The sequence below is a fragment of the Epinephelus moara genome, chromosome 3, assembly GCF_006386435.1.
Source record: "Epinephelus moara isolate mb chromosome 3, YSFRI_EMoa_1.0, whole genome shotgun sequence".
NCBI lineage: Eukaryota > Metazoa > Chordata > Actinopteri > Perciformes > Serranidae > Epinephelus > Epinephelus moara.
The window spans coordinates 8,421,677-8,439,384 of record NC_065508.1 but is presented as its reverse complement, the minus strand read 5'-3'; the positions used below and the strand labels follow the sequence as shown (position 1 = coordinate 8,439,384).

The following is a 17,708-nucleotide window of genomic DNA, read 5'->3' as shown; positions in this document are numbered from 1 at the left end:
TACAAGCTTTGCTGAATGTTGCCTTTTTATTAAGGGAAATCTAGATCTCTTCCAAGCAGTGTTTTGAATAATAGCACTATTTCCTCGTCAGGTTTTGGTGAATGAGAGAATGAGGACATGAGCCAGTGGTACTATCAAGTCAATTAGTTTTGAAAAAAGTAACATTGCAGTTTTATTGTTTGAATTTAACTTTTGACAGAGCCTTGGAAGTTCTGACAGCATAGGCATTAGCACATATCCACACCCGATGAGTTCAAGACTGAAATTATCAGTTTTGTAAGCTATTGTTTATTATAATCCATGCGTGATGTCCACAAATGACCATAGTGCTAATGTGGCACGCATTTCCCTCTAACTGAAATGAACTCAGCAGGATATAATTTAACATACTTCAGCCTTGGAAAGTCATATGGAGCTTGACTGCGCTCCACCTTGGCCTGTCATCCTCCTGCCTGTAGAGCATGAATATTTGATGTTGGGTGCATGATGTAACTGGTATTTTGAAGAGACATCTTTACTCTCTCCAGATGCCTTCTCTTGTGTCAGTGGCTCTGATTACAGAGTAGATACAAGGTTTAGAGTAGACACAGAGACTGGGTGTGTCTGTACTCAGTGAGACACATGGGAACAATTACAGTGTGTGGGGCATTGACTCTTCTGTGTTTGTCTCTCTCTGTCTGCCTGTCTCTTTGCTTATGCTGTCTCTCTTAAGGTGGTACTGTGTCAGTGATGAAGCGTCTGACTCATAAGCCAAGCAGATTGTTGTTTTGTGAGTTTAGTGCTCTGTTTTCTAAATTCCTTTTTCACCTATGTTGTATCCTGAGAAACTACAAGAGTAAAGACTAAAGTGGACTGACTCACCTCTTGCCATGTCTTGCTTTAGTAGACAAAGAGAGTTCATGGCTCAGCTTTCTACCCTCTTATCGTTGTTATTCTCTTTTGTTTTAACAGGGAAATTGTGGCTTTAACTTCATAATGCTGAGCTTTAGCAGACATATCCAAAAAGAAGTCAACAAGTACAACCTTATCTGGCTTGACATTCAAGCATAAAGCCTATCTTTTCGCCTCATGGTATTAAGTATTAGATATGGCTGCGTCAATTTTTTTACAACCAATTCAAGACCAAGGGCCGGGACACAAGCTGTGTCTTTTACCATTTTGAAAACACAAGGTTGGGTGGTGGGTGCTACTCTTGTGCCTCTGTACCAGCTTTCAAGGGCGCGGAGGCAGGTTGCGCCTGACTAAGCGACCATACCCAGCACTGTATCAACTACCCAAGTTCGGAGTAAGTTCCCAAGTGTCAGAGCTGATCTTCTTCCAGACATTGTATTTTTTTAGGCTGTTATTAATATTTTCCGCAGGACAGATGTAAAGCTCTGGGTAACACGGCACTAAAGTGATTTAACTTCTCCTTCATATTAACCATTGACTGAAATTTGTGATATTTTTGTGCGCGCTACTACGTTCCACAAGTTCAACTTTGTTTATTTCAGGGCTCAGCCATCGTTCCTTGTAAAATAGGCGCTTGGGAAAATTAGCACCCCATTTCAGCAATTCTCTTGATTTTGAGCATTCTTTCTGTATGTCTGCATTGACAACCATAAATGTGAGTGTGCACATCCGTGGCTAGTGTCCAGGCCCTAAATTGTGATTAATGAGATCTTCAATTGGTTTGAGATTATCCAGTTTTCTGAGATGCAATTAATACATAAGCTCTTCTCTGTCAGGTATGAAAGCTAAGACTGTTAGTGGATCGTTTGTTTTCTTGATATACTAATAAATGTATTGAATTAATCACCATGGACTACTTACTATTGTTTGGCCAGCTCAGAGGTCACATAAAAGGACCTTTAAGCTGGGAGAGTAAACTGAGTAAATCAAACATCAATGAAGAATTAGATTTAGGATTCCAAAGCCAGTGTCTTTTTTTGGCAGTCTTGAAGATTTGGGGCTTGTAAAGTTTATTAGAGTGTTTAAAGATTAGGTTGTTAACGTTCTTTGGAATGGTCAAACTGAAGCAAATGGATATTGCATAGGATATGAGCAAGAGTTAGTGAAGAAATACAATTAAGCTGAGAAAACAAAGGCCAATGGGGTCAATCTGTACAGCTGAAGATCTGTAGACAATCATTCACCCTTAAAACATATGTCGTCTTGTACGCTTGAACATATATCATCTTTTAGGTCTTTTATCTGACTGGTGCTTTCTCGTCCAGATGCCTGCAACTGTCCAGCCACTGAAATATATATCCATATATCTGTTTGGATGTTTATACATGGATGATATCCAATGCAGTTTTGCATTAGCTCTTCTGGCTGTCTTGGTCAGGATCATAGTGGCATGAGAGCAAGCTGTCACATAATAATTCCTCCTTTGTTTCCCTCAAAATAGAAAAGCATTACAGCCTATCTACTTAAGTGATCTGAGGATGTTTAATCTTCATGCCACTCTTTGTTTTACGGCAGCAACACCTCTTTGGCACCTGACCAGACTGAGACAGTCCATAACAAGTAATAGAAAATATTTTTTGGCACAGGTCTCTGCCTTTCCCATAACCTCTCCATCACCTCGCCTCATATTACACCTCCTGCTGTCTTTGTGTTAGTTTTGGCTCAATGCAGCTTATTGTTTCTTTCAAATTTACCAGAGGACTTTTCGTGACAGCATTACTCATTTATATTGCCAGTATACTTGTTGTAGAAACCACATGATTACACTGAAAAAGGTCAGTAAGATAACAGTTTATAGCAGTATCAGGGAGATATTGTATCACAGAAATCCTAACTGTGAACTTTAATAAAACGTTAAAGCTCATATCAAAAATTGATATCTTTTGAGTATGCCTAAAGGAAAAGCAGCACCCTACAACTCGCATCCTCTACCCAGTGATGCTCATGGTCCATGTTTCATGACCCACACGTGTAAAATTAGATTCAAGAGTAGGCGGATCACAGGAGGCTGATGAGTGATTTGATATTCAGAGTCAGTTATGTTTCATGTTGACAGCAAGCTGAATGCCTCTCATACCACATCAGATGTCTTTATTTTTGTTTAAACATCTAAGCTGAGAAAAGACAAACTATGGATACATACACTCACTGTGAGATCTGAAATTTAGTCATTGAGGATAAATAAACTGAAGCACCAACACTAGAACATTCCTGTTGGGTATTGCCAGTGCTGCATATTCTAGGAATGAGTCTCACAGTGGAATCGGACAGTGATATTTATTGGTGGGGAGAATAAAAACATGCTTGGTTTGGATATCTGGAGAGCCAGTTTGTTTTAACCCTTCAATGTCTCTATGGCGTACACCCAAATGGTACTAATCTCGTTACAGGATAGCCATGTCATAGTAGCCTAAACGTGAGCGAGCTCTAGTTGTATCTGCAGACCTTCTTCATTCTCAGCAATATTCTTTGTTGGGAGGCGAAGGTCATACTATGTTGTTTCACCTTGATCTTGGTCAAAGTTCAGTCTTGGAACTAGGGCTGTACCCAAATATTCGAATATTCGTTTCTATGGTTAGGTATTCATTATGAAAATTTGGTATTCGATATTCGTTTTTTTATTTACTTCTTTTTTAATATATATATATATATTTTTTTTTTTTTTGGTGCTAAATGTAGTCTTTTTGTTGTTGGTAAATGTAGGTTATCAATAAAAATCANTTATGAAAATTTGGTATTCGATATTCGTTTTTTTATTTACTTCTTTTTTAATATATATATATATTTTTTTTTTTTTGGTGCTAAATGTAGTCTTTTTGTTGTTGGTAAATGTAGGTTATCAATAAAAATCAAAACTTTTAAATTGCATTGTTAAAAATGTGAAAATATAGTGTAGCCTACTGAGCTTGTGCGCACGGCACGCTTGAGCTCATCCGTCTGAGGCTGTGGATCAATGCCAAGTTTTACCACTTTATCACTATTCCCTCTAACTTGTAGCTGTTTTTTCGTTATCTTTTGAATTTAATATGAATTATGGAACCGCTTTTGTCAACGTTTGTTTACCCCGTTTTGTACAAGAACTTATTGTTTAAAGTTTCAACAAGTTTATTTTGGAGTGCGTGACACAAGTGTGTTTTGAAAACAACCGCANGTACCGAAGGAGACTGCTGTGCCATCACATTTTTTTGTGGTTTGAGAGCAAAGATCCGGTCGCCGCTGTGCAAAACTCCGCAATACAATTTGGTCCGAAAAAACCCCGGAGTACCCCCACCCCCCGCCTCCGCGAATGAATATTCGAATATTCGTTTTAAATTCTGCTGAAGGTCCAAATGTTAAAAAATGGTATTCGGGACAGCCCTACTTGGAACCCATCGGCTGTAGTAGGCTGATGGATATCTGGGCAAAGACTTCCTCCTCTGTGCAGCAGTCATTTTGGCTAATCTCTACAAACATATATTGGCATGTGAATGCAGATACTTCAAAAAAAAAAAGATCTAATATAAAGCTAAATCATGGTAAGACAATAGCCAATGGGTTCCATGGTTGCATTTCGGACAATGCATTTCTCCTCCCCCCGTGGACTGATCACCTGCATCTTAAATGTGATTTGTCAGTACTGCTCGGACTACAGATGAAAACCAGAGTGCTTCTGATGCCAAAATATTGCCCCATTGCTTGCAGATTCTGGATAGACAGTAGTTAATTTGACCCAGAATTCTATGCCAATATTTTAACTCAGATTGATGATGTCAAATGTGAGAAAGAAGTACTCTCCATTGGTAAGTAAATGTGGTTTGATGATATGAAACTATAGAGAATGAGGAAAAAGAAAACAGATCAGAGTGATATTCTTAGTTTTGAGAATGCCCTGGTGGTGCATTGACCCATTGTTTGACACTGCTAATTTAAAAACAGTGTTCACAAGAACTGGCCATTAATTCAGGGAATGGTGTACGCCTCTATATCATTCAGCCGAACTTTGGCTGGCTCTTTAAAGCCATAAAACACTTACTTGAAACCCCTTAACAGTGTTTTTCTGTCATCAAATAAAATTTGCTTTGACCTATGAGTCTTCTGATAATATTTTTGAAGTATTGGGTTCTGTAGTCTGGGTGCGATATCAAAGAAATTTCCAAACACTCCTCTCTCAAACATTCAGTTGCATCAAGTATTTTATTCCTAACTCTAAATCTTTTGGTTAGATGTGCAGATCCACTTTAAGAAAAGCACATAAGAGAAAGAGAGAGTGCACTTAAAGGTCATTGGTCATATTGCCATGTGTCTTTTTATTGGCTTCAGCTGCTGGAGGATGGAGGATACAACATACGCATGAACATACACAAGCACAAATACATATCTATACATATATATGGTAACAACCCTACAAGTGGAAGCACACTGATGTCATTAAGAGACATGACTAAAGGAGACATAAGGGGCCAAAGTGATGGAACATGACATAATTCGATGAGACAAAGGGAGGATACAAAATACGCTGAAGTAGAAAGACAGACTTTTAAGACAGAAGTGAGTTTTAAGAGAAAGAAAAGACTGATCCAGAGAAGTGGTGATCAGCACAGATCAGCAGATCTAAGGAACCACTGCTCTCTGGCCTTTGAAAATTATGGAAACAGAAATGTTCCACTATGTCAGTGTTGCCTTGCTGGTAACAGCCCCTTTGCTGCAACAACACATGAAGTAGAGGGGAAAAACCATACCATCTGCTCAGGACATTCCTAATCATTGGCAGACCTTCCTTTATTGGCCGAATTCCTTGTAGGAACTGCTGATTTGTAAAAATGTGAACCCTTCCTCTCTGGCCTCAGCTATCCTGTTGCGAGTAATGTAAACGGCATGTTTATGTATACTGTATGTGTGTGTCAATGCTTTGTGTGCTAATAAGTCTTAATTTATTGCGGTGTTTTAGATGGAATTGCTGGACAAATTCCCAGTGGAAGGAGGCCAAAAAGACCCTAAGCGCAGGATCATTCCATTCCTACCAGGTAAGAGTTAAACACACTGTGTCCCCCAAGGCCCTTTAACGAACATACACACAGAACTCACGCAACTGCAGCTTGTTTGGAGGATTTGCTTTTTTTCTCCCATTTATATGAACACCTTTTGGGGTTTAGACTGTTGGCTGGACAAAGATTAAAAGATTAATCAACTAATCCAGAGAACGTACAATGAAAATAATTGTGGCAGACGTGCTTATGATAAGATGTTGCCAAATTATGCACATAGCAATACAAAAAGAACAGTGAACTCCTTGATATTCTCCCTTTGCGACACTGCTGTGTCCTCATCTCATCCCTGCTTTGTTTGATTTCTCCATCATACCCATTCGCACGCATTGGGTTACAATGTGGGCAACAATGAGTCACTGATAGGCTGCGAATGAAGTGAGAAAAACAGAAAATTTTGCACACAAAAGAACCAACCAAAACATTTTGCTGCAACCATGATTGGTCATAACCACACTTTTCTTCTGTGATACATCAGAGAATATGTTTTCCACATACTCTTAAACATCTAGCTGACTCAGCTGATCTCTCAGCATGTAGCCTACAGACATAGACAATTATACAGTATAGTGTTGAGACATTAAATGTCTGCCATTTTAACATAAGAAAACTCTACCTATGATCATTAAACTAAATTGTTACAATGCATAACATTCATTATAAGCTGATTTTGGCTTAGCTGCACCATTGTCCTAGCTGAATCATCATTTCGTGTAAAACCTGACAGTTTCCATTACTTCCCTACAAGTACAAGTGGCAGTGAAGTTTGTTTAGAGTAAGGACTTTGGGTGCGCTTGACCAACTTTTGAAATAGTTTGAGATTCAGATCCTGCTGAAAGTAATCCTTTATGAGAGTTTGGGAGAAGGCCTCACCCAAAGACCCCACCCACATCTCCCCTACCAGGGTTTGGACGAGTGGGGGATAGGATTTTTTTGTGGCCACGCAGGTCTGGAACTCATTGAGAGAATACACACACAAAAACACACACACACACACTTCCAGACTGTTTGATGAACTCTAAGTAGGAGGAAGGGAAGAGAGATTGAAAAACACTGCTTTTCATGCTAACCCTGACAGTACTCTCCCCACATACAGTCAGACAAAGCACACTGAGCATGAATACTATTACTAATAATTCTCATCTACATTAAACTCTGTCCACTTCCTTCCTGCTTTTACCTTTGGACCCTGAAATTCTAGATTGTCTCTAAAATTTCTCTCCTCCTGCAGTGAAACTCTGAGTGTTGGTAGAGGGTTTCACTTCTTCTGTTTTCTGTGGAAGAAAATGACCATTGAAGTGCCCTAGAGGAAGACACCAAATCCCCATATGCTTCTTTGGAGCTGCCAAAACACCAGAAGCTTAAGACTGTTTGTGCTCCACATGGCTCCCTCCAGGAATGCCACTGTGGAACCATTTGCTTTTGTGGCACAATGTTGCTAGCAAACATCCTTTATGCTCAGTGCCTGCAATAAGTGAAGTGCAAGAGAATGACCATTACTAGTCTCAGACCCCAGATCAGATATGATTCTCTTAAATAGGTTCCCAAGCAGAAATTTGCCAGATTTGTTCTCTGACAGCCAAGAAAATCCTTCAGATACTTAAGAAAAGTCTGGACTGTGTGCTGAGAACAACCTAACAAGGCACGGAAGTGGTTTTCCCTCCTCGGTTTGGTTTGTTCAAGGCCCTGAGCTGTTTTTACTCCTTTGGTATCTCCACATCAGCAAAGTGGCTTGTCTGCATGTGTGGATCGTGCAGAATTTCTGCTGCCCAAAGCTTAGCTGTTGCATTTTCATCCCTTGCTGCAAAAAATACATGATTACATTGGGAAAAACACAAAACATATCAAGATGACATTTAATAGCAGTATCATGGCAATACTGTATCCTTTACCTCTAAAAGGAAGTTTAAAATAGTTCAAACGTTGGCCGTTTAAACCCATAACTTTTTTCATACAGGTGGTCTACTCTTTTCTAATGTCAAGATTGAATAGTATGTGCTGAGTATCTTTAGGCCATTTGTCATCTGAATACATCTCATGCTGCTAAAATCCTTTGATAGGTTCATACATGACATTTAGATAAAGGTGATTTTTTAAATCTATTTCCCCCAGAGCTGTGAGCGATGCTCTTCAAAGCAGTGTCAGCAGGTCAGCCTTTGAAAAAGAGCTGATACCAATTATCTCAAGTCAGGGTTGTTAAACTATGGGTCAAAACCCATGATGGAATGTGGATCTGTTTTTTTAGGGCCCCTGCATGATAAAAGAGGTGATATTCTTTCATGAGCTCAGATCCAACAAGCAGACTATAAATTTGTTGTTCGGGGTTCCATTTTTCCTGTTTCCTCTTAATGATAGATCTAAAGTAGGTACTTTTTCAGCTTTTCTGTTTGGCCGGGGATCTCTCTGCCTGCCACAGTAGGAGGCACAGAATGTTGGGCAGGTCAAATTATGTTTCTAAGGAGGATCTGAATAACATTCTCCATTCCGTCCTCTTTTAAAGGCAGAAACGCAATGTAACCAGTTACAATGACCTTGGTTTTTAGGCCTCATTCATATCACGTTCATCTCATCTGCTGAGCAATCACTGCTCTTGTCAACTTGAATGTGGTGCACCAGTAGCAGACTTGTGTTTTATGACAGCTTATGGAGATGTGTCTGGCCTTAGTCAGCAACTTGCCTAAGAACACAGTAATTATCATACGCACACAGCTCATTCTTAGAAGCTTCACTCATGTTTGTTGAAGTGTTATGTAGAGCTTTTTGGGGCATGTTACTTCAGACAAGCCCAAGCCTCATCTAAGTCTTGAGTCAAGTTTCAACTCATTAACCAGCAACCAGTGCAAGTCAGTTAAGTTTTGTAACAGCAAGTCTCACTTCTTGTCTTGTGTTATTTGAGAGGTGACTTAAGGCTTATTGTTAGAAAACTTTGCAATTGACTCCAAGTCAAATCTAAAGGCTTGTAACAGCAAGTTTTAAGTCATCTCAACTCTTCAAGACCAGTTCAAGTCACTTCTTTAATCGCAGGTACCATGTCAAGTTTTGTGAAAAGCGAAGTCCCAAACAAAGCCCGCTTATCATTGTCCAAAGAATTTTTTAATGTTTCCTGGATTTACAAGGTCAGAGTCGGTCAGACTTGATCCCCACCCCCAAGTCTCAAGTCAAGTCTTCAGGGAGTCAATTATCAGAGCAGTCCAGTCCTAGACAATACAAGTCCTAATTTTTGTGACTTAAATCTGACCAGAGTCCATGAATGAAGTCCAAGGCTTTGGTGTTATGTAAAGGTTTTAGCTTCTCAAAATCCCTCTGACGAGCCTAAATAGGGTGAAAAAAACAGGAGGAATTCATGTGTGGTGAGTCCAGTGATTAAAAGGTGAGTGGTGAGAACAGCTTTCTGTGTGTGAGGTGTGTTTCAAAGACCCTCTATGTGTTTCCACCTCTGTCTGTCTCTCCTCTCCATCTAACTCCCTCACTCTCCCCAGGAAACAAAAGTTGTTTGATACCCTTGGTCACTGCTGGCTCTGAGATTTGCCATAAAGTCTGCCCTGCCTCAGCCGTGGCTCCAAGGCAGCAGCTTTCCTTCCCTTCCCTCCTCCCTCCCCCAACAAGCCCTTTTCTCGGCTGCACCCATGAGCTGCCCTGCATACAGAGTGGGCAGTGTTGAGTCAGTGCTTCTCTCCTGACCCCTGAGAGCTTTGGAAAACCGTCAAGAAAGCTTTCTCTTTGAGGAGTGACGAAGGGAGGAGAGGAAGAAAGAGACAGAGGGAGAGAGAGGACGGGAGGTACTGTAGGCGTCGCAGGGTTGACTTTCAAATCTCTTTAGTTTTCATGAGCTGTCCAGACAGTGTGTCCTTTTGGTGGCTCTGGCAAGATGTTGCCAACTCCTTAGAGATTTGGACTGCCGTCTCTCATTCCTCTTCCAGTTAATCTCCTTTTTAATACTCTCCCTCAAGTATACTATACTTCGCTCCAGCACAAATGTGGTTAGAAATTAGTCTGGTCAGACCCTGCATTTTGCCAACAGTAAAGATCTTTGGTAACTTAAATCAAAAGGGTTTATCATGTTGTGAGCAGTCCATCCAATAATTGTCAATAATAATACACACAAAAAATTCAGCCTGCTGATGGTGCGGGATTAAAGGCAGACGATCGCTAAATTCATTGTGATAAATTGTCTGGGAACCAAAAATGTCTTCATTGTTTAAATGGAACCTTTGACCACAGTCTTCAGGATTCATCCCCTGGAGGCCTTGAATATCTGTACCAAATTTCATGACAATCCATCCAACAGACTGGCCTGGAAATCCAGACCCAAATCTAGAAAGATTTAGGGTCTGGCTATGAGTAATGCAAATGGCCTGGCTATGAGTAATGCAAATGGCCCAACTCGAGGGGCGGCACCAAGCATGCATTTGTAAATATCAGTGCACGCAATTGGATAACACTACGACCAATCAGAACAATACACGGGGTGACGTATCCAGAGCGCTACTAGCGGAGCTAACTGGTAGATTAGACTAAATTGTGCTCTAGCAAGAACTCTGGATTTCCAGGGTACCAACAGATGTAAACACTGCTGCAACTAACGATTATTTTTGTTGTTGATTAATCTGTTGATTCTTTTCTCAATTGATTGATTACTCATTTGGTCTATAAAAAGTGAGAAAATGGTGAAAAAATTTTGTTGATTGGCGTTTCCTAGAGCCCAAGTTAACGTGCTCAAATGTCTTGTTTTGTCAACGATGCAATGATTTTAGGCATACTGTCATGGAGGAGTAAATAAACCAGAAAATAATCCCATTTAAGAGGCTGGAATCAGAGCATTATGACCTTTCCCCCCCAAAAAAAATACACAAATTGATTTATTGATTATCAAATTAGTTGGTGATTAATTAAATAGTTTGGTCGTCCACCAATCAGAAGATCTGTGGTTCTATCCCCGGCTCCTCCAGTCTGCATGCTGAAGTATCCTTGGGCAAGATACTGAGCCCCAAAATGCTCCTGATGGCTTTTCCATCGGTGTGTGACTAGCAGGTGGCACCATGTATGGTAGCCTCAGCCATCAGTGTGTGGCTGTATGTGAATGGGTGAATGTGACATGTAATGTAAAAGCGCTTTTAGTGGTCTGAAGACTAGAAAAGCACTATACAAGTGTAGTCCATTTACCACTTACTAGTCAACACATTCCACTTTAATTCAAAGTTATCAACCTGATGGTAGCACAAGATCAAGGTCACAGTGAAGGGATCATAAGTTGGTAGGATTCATCCTCTGGGGACCTTGAATATCTGTGCAGCATCCATCAAATGGTTGTTGAGATAATTACTCTAGTATGGCCAATGAAAATACAAGTTCCAAAACAAAAGCCACAAGGACAGGAGTAACAGGAACATCCATTGTTTTGAAGATTGGACTTTTGACTCACAAAATTGACCTTTTCTTTTCACGGTTTCTTAACCGTGACGTCTTTCAAGGTCTGTCTCTTTGTTATTTTTGTAGGCTCCATTCTTAACACATCATCATGGAGTGTATAAGTATGCTTTCCCGTGGTTTTGCCTTTGTATCTGAGTCAGCTCGTACATTGCAGTCAGAGCTGAGATGGTTGCGTAGAGTGCAGAGGTTGGGGTCTTTTGACGTTTGGTGTTGGTGGTTGTGGTTATTGTGTGAAATGTGTGAGATCTGAGGTCTTCTGAAGGAAGTCGCCACACATCCATCCACTCAGCAGTCTACACCTCTACGCATTTAATCCTTTATTCACAAGCAGTCAATCATTGGTACAAATATTCATAATCACTGTGATGATCACAAGCGGTCTCTGTGTGCCCGTATTTACTTCTTCATCAATGTCGTCATTCACACAAACTGAGCTGTATGGGTCAAGGAAGTAGAAAGGCATTTTTAGTAGCATGGGTGGAACTGTACAGGGGTTCACTGCTCAGCGGTGATCTCCTGTGAGATTCATGTTTCAGCAAGTCTGCTTTAAATACTCTCTAAACAAATACCATGACCCCTTGATGGAGGTGATACAGTAACTTCTCAAAACATGTCCCTTTTTGTGTTCAGGATCTTGTTACAGCCTTGACTTCCTGCCCAGTTTATATGTTTGTATTAGAGCTTTCACAGTGAATTTATTGGAGAAATTTCAGCAGCTTAAACGAGGGGAAAATAGATGCTGGCTCTGAAATTTCCTGCAAGTTAGAAGAGTGTTTTTAAGAGGCCTATTTGTAGCCATTTCTTGTTATTGTTATGGCGACCCAGCTCGTCTGTGCCTGTGGTTATTTGGGCCCAGAGATAAGAGCAGGGGAATAGCATTTAAGCTGTCATGCACACATAATTTGCTTTCCCGAAATCATTTATTCATGACTTGGAAAGGCCAGCTATTCACCTACCTCCTTACCCACCTCATTGTGCTGTCACTGTTATTGATGACACAACTGTATTGTGTCTGCATGCTAATTCTCTAACCATGTTTTGTAAAAGCCTCTGTGCCCTTATTGTCCCCCAGTGGATTCTTAACTTTTAAAAGTTGCGCCTGACAGGAGCATCATCCAAAAGCCTTCATGTTATTTGGTCATAATGTTTTAATGCATGAAGCAGACAAATACATTCTATGTAAAATGTTGATTATAATATATTATATCATTTTGCTGCTGTGGAATACTGGTTGCAACAGTGGTATCTGATAGTAAGTAAGGGTTTTCTCAACTCTGTTTTTCTTTCTTCATTACAGGGAAGATCCTGTTTAGGAGAAGCCATATCAGGGATGTGGCCATGAAAAGGCTAAGGCCCATCAATGAATACTGCAGGGTGAGTATACTGACCAGTACTTGAATTTTATGTCAAAATATCCTATTTATTGTAGTTAATGGAAGCTGCACTGAGGTAGAAAGCACAGTGGTCAGGGGAAAAGAAAACAAGTATCCCACCCACATTGTGTCAACTCTGTCATGAACAGGAAAATGAAAAATAAACGTTCATGCCCTCTGTTTATAAAGTATGAGCAGCAGCAGTCACAGTTTCTTTCATCTTATTTCAGGAGAGCTTATTTATAGTTTAAAAATGTCCTAGTGTGTAATTTTGTTACTCCATTGTCCCAAATGTGTAGCCCCTAACCTTCATCAGATATTCCAATTGAAACTCATGGTTCTGTTCATTAAAGTTAAGCTCATAGCCACACTGCAAGACTTGCATAACAACCAGATTTATAGGATTACATTGTTCCAAGAACAGCTGTATGAATAATGCCATTGCCCTTGCTTTGAAAATTGGCACTGTGCGGCGTGCGCCATGCTAAACTCCCTGGAGCAAGCCTCTGTGACAGCAGGCATCCACCCTGCTGAGGTGTCCTAAAAGCTCCCCAGGTGCTCTGTAGCAGACTCTGACCTCCCTGCTAAAAAAGACAAACTAAAGGAGAATATCTCTCAAGGGATCAATAGTGTATGGGCAAAAATCTGTTTCTGAGTACCGAAATGTGAATAAGATGTCCTTGTACCCCCCAGTTGTGCTGTAAACCTTCATGATCCCTCCGGACAAGATATTTATAAATGTACTTTATATGTTTATGCTGTTAAGTTGCTGTCAGTGACAGAAGAAAGACAGGATGGTCTTTTGTGGAGTACAGAAGTAGGTTGTAATGCGTTGGCAGTGTCTCTTTCACCATTTCAAACACTGCAGCTTTTTCTACCAGTTAAAACAGAGATAATGTAAAAGCTGTGCACCATCCAACCCATTACATGGCTTTTTACCAGAGTGATTAATCACTCAACCCCAAGCAAGGAAAAAAAACCCAACTGTATATTTTCAGACTTCACTGTAGCATAACTGCAACCATAAAACTGCCAATAGCTAGCAACTAATTGCTCTAATTTGAGAAATGTAACCACAGCAACCTAAATGAAAACATGGTGATTGATGTTCAGCCTCTTAGTAACATGAAAAAGTTTCTTGCCCTTTAAATTAATTCAGAGTAGCAGTTTTAAAATAGACATTTTCTAAATTTGGTTTGCCAGCTGTTTATCTGCAGTGACCAAGGAGTGGGTCTGTTTTGCAGTCAGAGGTCATTATCTCTCATGATCATCTACAGAGGAAATATCTTCACCACAACGTCCAATGATTTAGGTGTGAGATAGTTCTCTGGTATTTGGAAATACCAGGGAGGAGGAGAAGTTGTTTTATCTCATGTTGTGGTGGTAACTATCAGCAGAAAGTTGCACCAAAGGCAAAGAGCTTGCTGGTGCTGAGCTTGCTCCAGTCAGCACATCCACAGCCCATAGGTTGTGTTTTTCTTACATTTTACAGGCTTGCCTTAGGGCCTCTAAACCATACACACCTCCATCTGTCTCTCAGAGAGAGGAAATTTGAGGATGTTTTTACAAGTTAGTTCTGACTTAGCCCTTGCTCATGCCTTCTTGTATTTTCAACTGTATCATTTTAATATGGGATCACCTCTCTTCGCCATAAAGATCCTTATGAAACCATCATTGTATACAGTAGTTTCTAAATTAGGTGCTGACAGGTAGGGCTTTTGTCACTTCTGAATAATAATAATAATTCACAAGGCCTTGTAATGAAGAGAAAAGTTTTGTTATGATCTGCATCGTCGAGGACTGAAGGGACTGGTGAATGTACAACTCTGCTCCACCAAATGTCGTCTGGGGTTAAAGGAATGTACAGCTGGTGTAGGCAACATCTTTAAACACTTAATGTGAAAATAAGTTTGGGGGAGGAATGGGTAGAGTTGTTGGTTCGTGTCTATGGGTGTGGATGTTTATGGGAATAGCACAGAAACTTTAACACCAGTGGTGTTGCTGTAGTTAAAGTTCTTATTGTGGAAATGTCTGACAAGTTTTATAGATTGCATTTACCTGCTGAGGATTGTGTAGTTGTGGAGTTGAACGGAACTTGATTGACACTCAGAGTCTGTGAGAATGATTCAGGGTTGAGGGCTCAGTGATGGTGTTATTTTACTGAAGAAAAAATAAAGATGTAGAAATCAGATTTGGGAATATGTTAATATAACAGAAGAAAGTGACCAAAGGTGTGCATTTCTGATTCCTTCTAATTTTTTGGCCATAAACACCCTTCTTCACGATTTTCGGAGTGTGTGAGGTGGAAATGAATACAATCCTGTTGCACTGCTTTTAAAATCCAGCAGTGGAAAGTCACAACTTGCCAGCCGTGAACGGCGTCTGTCAGACATAGGTGATAATGATTTTAACCAACGTTTAGCCCTATGATAGCATCACTCAAGGTTGGATCTCAAATGCAGTTGATACAGTAACTTCTGAAGCAAATCTGAACTTGACTGAAAGCATAGAAAACAGCATATGCATCCACCCCCGAATGCACCCATGTTGACAAGGTGAAACTTCATGTTTTTCTTGGGGAAGAGCTGAGTCAGCCTTTCTGTTGTACAGCTGAGGCTTTAAACTGACTCATATGGAATTTCCCTGGTTGTAAAGTCTTATGTTTTTATTCAAGTCAGGAAACGCAGTCGGAGAAAAGAAAGAAGGAAAGAAGAAAAACATGGAATCAGGGGTTGTTTGCATAAAGCAAGAGTAAGGCCGCTGAGCTGGGATGACTAGAAAGGTCACACAGCTTGATGAGATGCATCACATCAAAATGTATTTTGAGTAATAAAGCAATTTCAACTCAACCCTCATTCGTCAGTATTCAAATGATATAAACAAATAATGTGTTTTGTAATTAAAAGCAATACGATTTTTGCATAAATAATACATCAAAATGCCCTTTATTCTTCTTTTGAGCGCAAATGCTCCAAACATTTAATAATTCTTTAACTTATTCACAGACAGCCCTTTTTGATTTTCAAAGTGGATGATGCCCTTTTGAGATGTAACAAATGCAAACATGTAAAACTGTAAACCCCTGTTTGTCAAGACTGAGGATCCCCAGTTTCTCTACATGTGAAAAGTTGTTGTGCACAGACAGTCACAATGTACAGTACCTTATCAGAGTGCACAAGTAGATCTCTCATTTCATTACCTATTTTTCCATGGAGAAAGAACAGACATGCGCACACACCCACACACACAGGCACACACAATTACCTTAATGCTGCCTGCTGTAAAGAACACCCATAAAGTCCATTTGCTGTAATGTACCCTCAGTCTCCCTCCCGTCTCCTCCCCGGGGAGAATTGTAATGAGTGGACGGGCCACAGGCTGACACGAGGAGAGGAATAAATCCAAGGAGAAGATAGCCGGTTCAGGCCGCACTCTGACCTCAGGAACAGTGCAGCATTCTGGGCTGCGGGACTAGAGATTGGGAGGGGTCCCCTGGAGGTCACCAGTAAAACTCTTAAATCAGCTGCTTAGTGTTGTTGCCTCAAGATGTGGTTGAAGCTACAGTAAAAAGGGAGACTCTGAGGTCATGTCGGTGCATAATAATTCAGCAGTATATTGTACTGTATGTTCTATGAGTCAACAAACGTGAGCACACACAGTATGACTTTGAGGCTAATGGAAAACACTAGTTATGCTTTGTCCATGGCAGTAGTCCCACTCCTTTCATTAAACTCAAGCTGTTGGCATGGACATATAGAAGAAGTATGATGAGGCAAATGTGGCACGCGGGACAAGGGCACCTTGGTCGGGTCTTTGGCTTTCATTCCATATCTGTCAGCCGTGACGTTATATCAGCGTGTCAGAGAGTGCGAGAGGTAGACAGAGACTCTGCTCCCTTAAAGGACAGAACTGAAACACTTAGGAGTATTAAAATCAGAAGTACAGGCCAGCAGAGGAAGCCTGATGGATGGCATCGAGCTTCGCCTGCCAGCAAAAGGAGGAGTGGCCTAGCTGCCTCGGCTGTGTGAGAGATAGTCACCACGGGGTCGTTGGCGGCAGTTATCCTGTCTTCTGGTTTGGGGTATCAAGCTGTTGAGGTGATTATCTGTTTCACTGCTGCCCTTTAGTGGTTTGGTTGAGTGAGAGTGAAAAAGTGGAAGAAGCAGACAAAACACAGGCTCAGGAGAGAACAAAAAAAAAAGGGCTAAAAACGGAGACTGTGCAATAACATGACCAGACGTGTGTGCAAGACAGAGATCACACCAATAAAGAGAAAGCTGAACGTGGCTGTTTGTCTTTCATCTCCAGCCCTCGTTGTCAGGGCTCATCTCTGTGCTGTTAGTGATCCTCCACAGAGGCATGAGATGAGGGAGGAAGGTAGGCGAGACGGATCAATGAACTGAGAACTGGAGAAGAAACATGTGGTGTGATTGAAAACACTGCAAAGAGACAACTGAAAATGGCTCCTTTTACTTTTTGCTGGTGCACTTTTATTCTGAAATCATTCAACCTTTTGCTCTTCATCTTAAAAGTGAACACCAGTGGGGACGATAACAATAAATATGAGAAACAAGAAATGGTGTTAGAAACAAGGGGGTACATGTGTCCGCCCAATTGCACAATATGTTCATCATTATTGCGGCTAATGTAAAATAGGCCACACCTATAAGAATGTGGCAATCAAACACAGAGTGGCATATTAAAAAGCATGAAAAGTTTTTCGAGGTCATCGAAATATTTCATGTACCAAATGTGGAGAAGATTGGATAAAAATGTAGGGAGGGGTGCTGAAACAACAATTCTTTGGGGAAAGAAATTCTAAATAGTGGAAAAATGTGTTGAGGCAGAAATAGCCGAGGCTTTTACAGATATGTTGCCTTGAAACCAGGAGGAGGAGGTGGAGAAGGAAGAACACAATTTTACTTAAACA

At 40.6% G+C, this 17,708-nt stretch overlaps 1 protein-coding gene across 2 annotated transcripts in view; it reads left to right on the top strand.

Annotated features, from left to right (window-relative positions):
- The window catches only part of sh3pxd2b (SH3 and PX domains 2B), a 51,083-nt gene that overhangs the window by 13,770 nt on the left and 19,605 nt on the right, over positions 1–17,708 (top strand). For both annotated transcript variants that reach the window (XM_050040542.1, XM_050040541.1), the window contains exons 3-4: positions 5,879–5,954; positions 12,703–12,779. In XM_050040542.1, the coding sequence (XP_049896499.1) occupies positions 5,879–5,954; positions 12,703–12,779 (153 nt within the window). The remainder of the gene's footprint in view (positions 1–5,878; positions 5,955–12,702; positions 12,780–17,708) is intronic.